This window comes from Sinocyclocheilus anshuiensis, unplaced genomic scaffold (assembly GCF_001515605.1).
Source record: "Sinocyclocheilus anshuiensis isolate Anshui unplaced genomic scaffold, SAMN03320099.WGS_v1.1 scaffold1363, whole genome shotgun sequence".
Lineage (NCBI taxonomy): Eukaryota > Metazoa > Chordata > Actinopteri > Cypriniformes > Cyprinidae > Sinocyclocheilus > Sinocyclocheilus anshuiensis.
The window spans coordinates 693-10,692 of record NW_015537984.1 but is presented as its reverse complement, the minus strand read 5'-3'; the positions used below and the strand labels follow the sequence as shown (position 1 = coordinate 10,692).

Here is a 10,000-nt window from a genome sequence, read left to right as displayed (position 1 = left end):
TGTTTATGATATGATTTTCACATTCCAGATCTGTTTGGACTTGAAGAATCCTTGCTTTATAAAACAATCATAACTTAATATTTTTAATCTAAAACCATATTGTATCTGATCAGCAAATTTTTATTAATGAGTGAATGTGGGGTGGGGGGATCAAAGCTTTTAATGTTGATTGTTGCCATAGAGAGTGGGGTGAATTGGGCCACTTTTTACTCATGGTGTGTTTAAGTGAGTGCATGACAGTAATGGGTCCAACTTAAAAATGTACATACATTTCAGAACGTGGTGCATGCTTGGGAATAATCGCTTTGGATCTAAAATAAACTGCTTTCAAAATAAGCCTTTCCAAAACAAAAAGTGGTCTCCTGGCTCAGGATCCAGCTCCTTTGACCCTATAAGGACAACACGGTTTGTATAATGGAATGAATGGATGGATGACAACTTTAAAGGCATTTTTTAATTATTAAACATTTCAGAACACGATAAAATTCTAATTAAAGAAGAAAAAACGTTGCAGTTGAATGGATGGATGACAACTTTAAAGGCATTTTTTAATTATTAAATATTTCAGAACACGATAAAATTCTAATTAAAGAAGAAAAAACGTTGCAGGGAGTTTGATTGACAGGCAATCTGACCAATCATAATGCCGGATCTGCCATTTCTGTCCGACACAAACCAGACAGGAGAGTAGATTAATGTTGGTGGACTTGAACTTTAAAAATGGTGTGTATTGATGTCTTTCCGTGGTTGAAACAAGATACCTTCTGATGTTCATTTGTGTTTATTTCATGTTTATTTTTCATTGGTGAGAACACGATGTGTGGCATGAGAGTGGCATGGCTTGACGGACTTAGCAACAGTAACTAAGGGTCATCCTAGTTATAAATGATGCAGGGTAATAAAAGGTCATAAAAACTTAAATGGCCATTGTTGTCAACAATGCCTATTTAAAATTAACTCTTCAAATATTTGTGGTCATATCACCAATTTTGTGGTTGCCTTGCCTAACAAGGGGTGGCTCAACTTTCCCACAGGTTCAAATCACCCTGCTCTCTCCACTACTGCATTGATTACTTAAACAATTGAGAAATTTAAGAAATTTAATAAAGAGATATTTAAAATTACACGTACATCAAAAATTACACTTGTTGCCCAACAGATATTACAAAAATATGATTCATTTTAGTTGAAAGACTGAAAAAAAAATACATTTCAGAAAGTTTTAAAGATGTTTTGAAACCAACATACAAAACCTTAATTTGTCCTTTTGTTTCCCACCAAAAATGTCATAAAGAATCTTTTACCGAAGTGAAATTGAGGACTCAGCCTAAACTAATAGTCAAATACAAAACAAAGAACAAAATCAAAAGTGTTTGGTCTAAAGTTAATAGTGCAATGTAGAATTACAGTAAAATAATACTTTATAAGTAATCATAAGAAAATGATATTTCAGAAATATTTGAAGGTGTTTTGAAACCAACATACAAAACCTTTGTTTGTCCTTTTGTTTTTCACCAAAAATGTCATGAGGATGAATCTCACTGTTGAAGAGACAAACCAATCAGAAAAATATATATATATATTACTTTAAATGGTGATTTTAATATCTCATCCAGTATATATGCTCTCAGAAAAAAAGGTACACTTTAGGTAGCCTATACAAATACAGTATGTATCTTTAAGATTCTAAAATGCACCCTTCACATGTAAATATGGTAGGCTACAAAGGTGCACCTTTTGATCTATCTTTTGATCTATCAGTGGTACTTTCCCAGTGACAGCTTTTGTACATTTTGATGGGGACATTCTACCTTGTGGATCCACTGATGACAGAAATCAAGTCACGTACATGTTTCTCGTCAGTGGGTGGAATGCTGTTCCCTGCAAGCGTGTTATTATATTAAGACGAAACCGCATTGTTCACAAGAAAGGCAAGAAAGGCAGCGTGTAGTCTTTTAGTCTGTCATTGCAGAAATTCCGAGAAGGCGAGACAGAAGTTTTGAAGTCATACCGTAAGACCATCTCTACACGAGGTGAGACACCACTGCTCTTCTGCTACTGTAGTCACCGCATTTGAGTTATTTCGTTTCATAGTTTTATTCCTAGTGAGCAAATATATTTGTGTTTCTTTAATATTATAACTGAAATTATATCTCTTTGGGGGAAACCCGTCATGCTTTGCTTGAAGGACCATCATTAACATCTGCCCACAAGATTTTTGTGTGGAATACCCGATAATACGTAATTTGAGCATCAGTTTGAAGTTTATGATTATTTTCATAACCTCAAAAAGTTTTACTTGCACAGAACTTGTTGCGTGCCAACTGATACGCAACCTTGCTTTGTCACGTTTCTCTATGATAACGGGAAATATGAGGTGTGTTTTGTGTTTCGTATCCCAATCTGTCACGAGGGATGAAGTCTGTGGGTGCGTTTTTGTTTGACGCTCTTTATGGCTCATAACGAAAAATAGGAGTTATCGTTTTTCATGTCGTTTCCAGGAAAGCGCTTTAAACCTGCCAGACCTGCTGTCACGAAAACCCGAGATGAGGGCGTTTTATTTTCGATGGATTTTACTCTCAGCTCTTTGGATTGCAGGTAAGAGTTCATTTCCACGTCGCTGATTGTAGTCTACACTACTTAGGTTGGCTTTGTCTATTTTTATGTTGGCGACATGAGGAAATAATTTGTATTCATCTGTAGCTGTTGTGGAACGTTTATTGTGGTCGCTGTTAGCGTTCAAACAACGGGAAAGAATTAATAAAGGTGATGCATTTTCAAAAGTGAAAAACTGCGCATAAATGTTTTATTTTTTTATCACTGGTCATTGAGTTAATATCTGTATCACTGTCAGTGTTGGGGAACGTTACTTTTAAAAGTAATGCATTACAGAGTTGCATTATTTTTATTCATTTTGAGGAATACTGAATCAGTTTTTTTTTGTGAGAGATTAATTAATGCATATTCATATTTATTTTAGAACTACAGTAACATCTTCTGATTTCTCTCAACATGGGGACAGGAGAGCTGTCAATCAATAAATTGGAGAAAAAAAAGTAACTTGCGTTACTTATTTGAAAAAGTAACTCGCGTTACTTATTTGAAAAAGTAACTCCGATATTCTCTTGTAAATTAAAACGTAATGCGTTACTTTACTAGTTACTTGAAAAAAGTAATCTGATTACGTAACTCACGTTACTTGTAATGCGTTACCCCCAACACTGATCACTGTACACTGAATGAAAGCTTGATTGTTTTCCTTACCTGCCACTTACAGTCTTCCTAAACATTCAGCAACACCATATGAAATGCATTTACTCAGACTAAGTTTTAAAAATAGGCTACGTTAGGTATTATTAGCAAAGATGATGATGTTGAAGTTTCATTTGCAGTTGTTACCTATGTGTTAAAAAAAACTTCAAAGTTCCCCGCTTCACGTGTTCACATGACATACTGACATACTGACATTCTCAGCTGCGGTTACGGAACTTTTCAAAACCACCACTGAACAAGAATGCTTACATGTGTTAAAATAAGGTCAGACAGCTATTTACTTTTATTTTAAACAGGTACAGTTGGATGACAAGGCGTAAAAGAGAAATTTGGTTCATGCATTAAAACAGTAATTAGTCCCATACTAGCTAAATTTATTAATTTTTTTTTCCTCTTCAAGGGAGTGAGATGCACATCACAAATCTCAGATCATATACCATCAGTGCTGGTCTTGCATTTAAGCTTGAGTGCAATGAAGACCGTGAAATGCAGAATGTGAGCTGGAGCCGTGTTCCTGATCAGAGTCTGGAAAGCATCAGCGGAATAAACATTCATGGAAGCGCGCTATGGTTTCTGCCTGTTGACCTCTCCCACAGCGGATCCTACTCCTGTCTCAGCAGGTATGATGCAATTCACAAAGTTGTTTAGTTTTGACATATTTTGAATACTGAAGAACTTGTTTTATCACAAATCATGTTCAAGCATCTTTGTTTTGTCCCGCTAAGGTCCACTTAGAATGTTGAAAATTTAAAACTGGAATGTAATTATTTTAACACTCTCTTAGCATTAATGAGTCTGAAATAAAATGACCAAAATGATCAGTATTCTTGTTCAAAACAAATGTCCTCCTTGACAGTGATTCCTGTGAATGAACACTGAATAGTCGGCATTGATGTTTAAATTCGGATGGTTAAATGATCAAACAATCTGTTCAGAACAAGCCGTTTATGCAGTTTTGTTTTCACTAGGATGGAAGTTCTGAAACATTTCAGTATGATTCATTGTACAATGATGCTTTATTTCTAAAGGAAATTTGATTACTGAAATCTTACTGAAATACTTTAGATAATTTTTGGATACTTGTTGTGAAAAAATGTTGTGAAATGCAAGCTACCTCGGATCAAATTATGCAAAATGAGGTGTAGAGCATAAAGATGCAAACATAAATTAAAAACACGGTAACACTTTCCTTTATATTTGTGACCCTGGACCACAAAACCAGTCGCATGGGTATGTTTGTAGCAATAGCCAAAAATACATTGTATGGGTCAAAATTATAGATTTTTCTTTTATGCCAAAAATCATTAGAATATTAAGTAAAGATCATGTTCCATGAAGATATTTAGTAAATTTCCTACCATAAATATATCAAAACTTAATTTTTTATTAGTAATATGCATTGCTAAGAACTTCATTTGGACAACTTTAAAGGCGATTTTCTCAATATTTTGATTTTTTTGCACCCTCAGATTCCAGATTTTCAAATAGTTGTATCTCAGCCAAATATTGTCCTATCCTAACAAACCATACATCAATGGAAAGCCTGTTTATTCAGCTTGTTGAGATGTATAAATTTCAAAAAATTGACACTTAAGACTGGTTTTGTGCTCCAGGGTCACATATAATGCACTATAAAAGTATTTTTAATGCATTCATTTTGCATTGTAGTTATAATACAGGTGCATCTCAATAAATTAGAATGTCGTGGAAAAGTCTGTGTGCATTGAATTTATTTAATACACGAGTTTCACAATTTGAGTTGAATTACTGAAATAAATTAACTTTTCCACGACATTCTAATTTATTGAGATGCACCTGTACATTGCATGATCTCATTGCTATTTGTAACCACAGTTATAACACTTATCTATTAATTATTGCACTTTCAGAAAATATAATGCATTAAAACATGTAACAAGAACTCCTCAAATATTTTAACGAATTACATCTTTGGTTACAATTATTTATGAAAATATATAATGCATTACAACATACATGAATACCTTCATAATGCATCATGCATAAAGGCTTCAAGAAAAATGTTATGAAAAGCAACTTTGTATGTTTTCTGTTCAGTATTCCCTCATTGCCGGTCTTTCATCCCAACTGTTGTTCTATATGGCAGAAAGGGCAATAAAACTGGGGAAACAATATTTGACGTCTCCGTTGACAATAAAGCATGCCCCTGTGCGAACAGAAAAGACGGAGTAAAGAGCACAAAGGACATCACTTGTTTGCTTCCTCACATCTTTGAGATAGACCCTCAGGCTCAAGTGACCTGGAGAAATGTAAGACACAATCGTAAATGGATCTGAACGCAAACACTACTGCATAAGACCAACATGCTAAAAATGACTAAAAATATTTAAAGGAATAGTTCATGCAAAACAATGAAATTTTGCTGAAAATGGCCTCCCCCTCAGGCCATCCAAGATGTAGATGAGTTTGTTTCTTCATCAGATTTGTAGAAATGCAGCATTGCATCAGTGTATCAACAATGGATGCTCTGCAGTGAATGGGTGCCGTCAGAATAAGAGTCCAGACAGCTGATAAAAACATCACAATAATCCACAAGTAATCCACAGCACTCCAGTCCATCAGTTAACATATTTTATAAGAAACAAATCCATGATCCATCATTAAGACGTCTTTAACTTCAAACCATTGTTTAAATATGAGTCCTCTATCCATAATAACGCTTCCTCCAAATGAAAAATTCATCTGGTCTGAATCAGGAGAGAAATTTGCAAAGATCAAGCTCCGTTTACAAGCCTAAACAGCTCTAAACAAATGTGGCTGGATTTTGATGTGAGAGACAACAAGAGATTACTTTTTCACTGGAGGAAGCATTATTATGGATTATGGACTCATATTTTAGCTGGAAGTGACGGTTTAAAGTTAAAAACATCTTAATGAAGGATTTATTTCTTTTGTCTTCTCAAGACATAATTGATGGACTGGAGTGGATTACTTGTGGATTATTGTGATGTTTTTATCAGCTGTTTGGACTCTCATTCTGACGGCACCCATTCACTGCAGAGCATCCATTGCTGAGACAGTGATGCAATGCTACATTTCTCCAAATCTGATGAACAAACAAAATCACATCTCGGATGGCCTGAGGCTGAGTACAGGCAAATGTACGTGCATTTTCAGCAAGTTTTCATTTTTGGATGAACTCTTCCTTTAATGCTTCTACTGTGGTTAATATTACTTTCATAAAAATAGCAAACATCAGACAAGGTTTTGTTCTGCAAGACACCAAAACATTGCTAAAGTCATCAATATGTCAAGCATTGTGGGTTTGGGAGTTCCTTACATACAGTTAATGCAGTTATAACTTTCACTTTCACATTTAAACATCGTCACTCCTAAATCCATGCATGTCTGTACGTGTACAGTACATTGTAATTGTTTTGTCTGCTAAACGGTTTGTTTTTCTCTCTCTTTAGAACTGCCACCCACTCAATGTGACAAACAGTAAGGTTTTCCCGCTAAACAGATCCCGAGACATGGTTGGACTCTATACGTGCTTTGTGAGCTTTACTTTTGGAGGGCAGAATTACTCTGCTGCCCAGACTACAGAAATCTACAGCCACTCTAAGGGTTATGGTAAATGACTATTTAAAATCTGAAAGGATTCTAGAGGCTCTGTTTCAAACCCTATAGTGAGTTGCATGCCTACTGGCTTAGTCTACTAGTATTATACACTCTGAGGGAACAAAAAGTATGGCCAGTACCTTAAGGTACAAAAGACAAAAAGGTACATCTTTCTGCCTTATTTAGCCCTAAATGGTTCACACACACACACACATATATATATATATATATATTATTATTATTATTATTATTATTTTATTTCAGCTAGTTGCTTTTCTTATTTTCATTCAGTTTAACTTGATGTTCTAAAATAAGTAAAATTGAAAACCTGAATAAAAATGTATTAATACTGTATAGACATATTCAAAAAACTAATAAAAATAACAAAACCACACCACAATATTATTAAAACTTTAACTGAAATTAAAATGAAAATTAAATATATAAACTACTTCAAAATGCTAATAACAACTATAATAGTATCTCAGTTATACTTAAATAACCCTGCTTAGAATCCATTGAGAAAATCATCTAGTCAACTACATTTGATCATAAAGATAAATAAATGCTTTATTAATATCCACTTTGGACCAAGAGATAGCAGTATAGAGCTGAAGTGAAAATGTTCAGATTGAGAGAGTTTCTGTGGTTTGATCAATAATGCGATAAATGTGTTTCGTTAACAGTGGTGACAAAGCCTGAAATCATCTACCCAAAAGAAGAAACACAAAAAGTAACACTTGGTGAGTGATAATGATATGTCATTTAAGCCCTTCTGCTGCTGTATGTGTGCATCTAATTCTTATATGTGTTTTAAAAGAACAGTTCACCCAAAAATGAAAACAGTTTGCTCCCCCTCAGGCCATCCAAGATTTGGATTAGTTTGTTTTTTTATCAGATTTGGAGAAATGTTGCATTGCATCAGTGTCTCAGCAACGGATGCTCTGCAGTGAATGGGTGCAGTCAGAATGAGAGTCCAAACAGCTGATAAAAACACAATAATCCACAAGTAATCCACACCACTCCAGTCCATCAGTTAACATCTGGAGAAGACAAAAGCTGTGTGTTTGTAAGAAACAAATCCATCGTTAAGATGTTTTTAACTTTAAACTGTTGCTTCAGTCCAAGATACGAGTCCATAATCTATAGTAACGCTTCCTCCAGTGAAAAAGTCATCTGGTCTGAATCAGGAGTGAAATCTGCACAGATCAAGCACCGTTTACAAGCCCAAACAGCTCTAAACAAATATGTGGCTGGATTTTGATGAGAGAGAAACCAGGATTTGGACTTTTTCACTGGAGGAAGCGTTATTATGGGATTATTAAATGGATTATTTTAGCTGAAAGCAAAAGTTTGAAGTTAAAAACGTCTTAAATCTGATGAAGAAACAAACTACATCTTGGATGGCCTGAGGGGGAGTGCATTTGCATTTTTGGGTAAACTAGCCCTAAATTCAAGAAATTAATTGGAATTTCAATTCTGATCAAGCCTGATGTACATGAGCATGTGCAGTATGTGTTTGAAGAGCACAATAACGTTCATGCCATCAGGGGCGGATTTAATGATTTGGGGGCCCCAGGTTTACCACACATTTACCTAGATCAGCCTTCAGGTTCCTTTTTTGTTGTGATGCTTGCTGCTGCACAATGGTGCCCCACAGTTGTGTCCAGTGTTTCTACATTTTTCATGTACATGTTATAATGGCTTTCTTTCATGCTGTAGAACCCGAAATAGCAATTGATTTACAGTTTTCACAAAAACAAAATAAATTATAAAATGATAAACATCACAATTGAGACTTTACTTTTTAAGGAAAGAGATGAGTCGGAAGTATAAATTATGATATTAATTTAAAACGGGGTTATGTGGGTGGATTTTCGCATTTCTGACATGAAAGGTCAGAAATACAGCGGTGTCCCCGGTAACAGCTGTAAACAACGCAGCGCCGCTCATAAATGCTACTTTATCAGATAAAATGAAAATGTCACCGAAACTTTTCTGAAGACAGTCGGTTCCCTTCATTCATTCATATAAAAATTAGTGAATTAGTGAGAATGAGAAACATATAGCCTATATTGAGGAGGAAAGTCCACTGATGAGTTACCAGCGTAAGCCTGTGTGCCAAAATTAAAATTCTAAACTTTAAAATACACTTATTTTAGTTATTTTAACTACAAATTTAAATGAAAATGAAAAAAAATGAAACGGAAATTATACATTTACACACATAAGTATTATATCAACCATACAAGTAACTGCGTATGCGTACTCTACTTGGGTCCTTCTCATAAATGAGTAAGCGGCATTTAAAACAATAAACATATAATACGCACTGTTGCGCAATATTTAATTACAGCTTCAGATACATGATATTTTAATTTTCTACAAGCAGGATACATGAGAAGTGTGTTCAACTCGGACACGCAGACGGTTGTCGTGGTGAGAAACACTGTAAAAAGAAACCGTTCGTGTGTCAGCGCTTAATGCCCATCTCGTATATGAAAAGCATTTTAGGAGGCCCTTGGCTTTTGGGGGCCCAAGGCAGTCGCCTTTGCCTAATGGGTAAGTCCGCCTCTGCATGTCATTAAAGGTGAAAGTTACACACTGAACTGCAAAGCTCTTGTTGGGAAGAACGACGGTGGAGAAACTTTCATCTACTGGCTTAATGGCTTTACATTTCTCGAACTGGACTACGTCACAAGCATGTAAGTACATTTGCCATTCACTCTTCATGCATACATACATCTATCCATATTAGGTGTTTCAACGACTAATCGACTAGTCGAATTTAATGCTCTGCCATGAGGCTTTAAGCTTGACGTCGACTAGTCGCTGGTCCTATAGAGGGCGCAACAGGATAAGAAATCTTTGAAGGACTTCCACATTTACGCTCCGTTTCCAAACAGTTAAAATGACAAATAAATGCATACTCTGAAACTGCTTATTGTACAGGTTAGTTAATCGCCGTTCTAATCTAATGCGCTGCTGCACTGTAACGCTCACACATAAGCTACAGACAGTAGCTCGTACATCACGCGCACATAATCATTCAGCGCGGAAATGTATTGTCAACACTGTTCTGTGATTTCTCAATAAAATAGCTTAGAAACTGAAAAGTTCAAGCATA

At 35.4% G+C, this 10,000-nt stretch overlaps 1 protein-coding gene across 1 annotated transcript; it reads left to right on the top strand.

The window, feature by feature from the left end:
- Positions 1-1,694: 1,694 nt before the first annotated feature.
- LOC107673977 (interleukin-1 receptor-like 2) lies at positions 1,695-9,642 on the top strand. The gene is made up of 7 exons (XM_016467829.1): positions 1,695-2,033; positions 2,502-2,598; positions 3,674-3,893; positions 5,399-5,561; positions 6,726-6,885; positions 7,560-7,616; positions 9,464-9,642. The coding sequence occupies exons 2-7, from the start codon at positions 2,547-2,549 to the stop codon at positions 9,580-9,582; spliced, it is 771 nt and encodes a 256-aa protein (XP_016323315.1). The 5' UTR covers positions 1,695-2,033; positions 2,502-2,546; the 3' UTR covers positions 9,583-9,642.
- The last annotated feature ends 358 nt before the right edge of the window (positions 9,643-10,000 follow it).

Coding starts and splice junctions, on each gene's coding strand:
- LOC107673977 (XM_016467829.1), top strand. CDS start 2,547: ATGAGGGCGTTTTATTTTCGATGGATTTTACTCTCAGCTCTTTGGATT. Junction 5,562..6,725: donor CTCAAGTGACCTGGAGAAAT/GTAAGACACAAT, acceptor CTCTCTCTTTAG/AACTGCCACCCACTCAATGT. Junction 7,617..9,463: donor AACACAAAAAGTAACACTTG/GTGAGTGATAAT, acceptor ATGTCATTAAAG/GTGAAAGTTACACACTGAAC.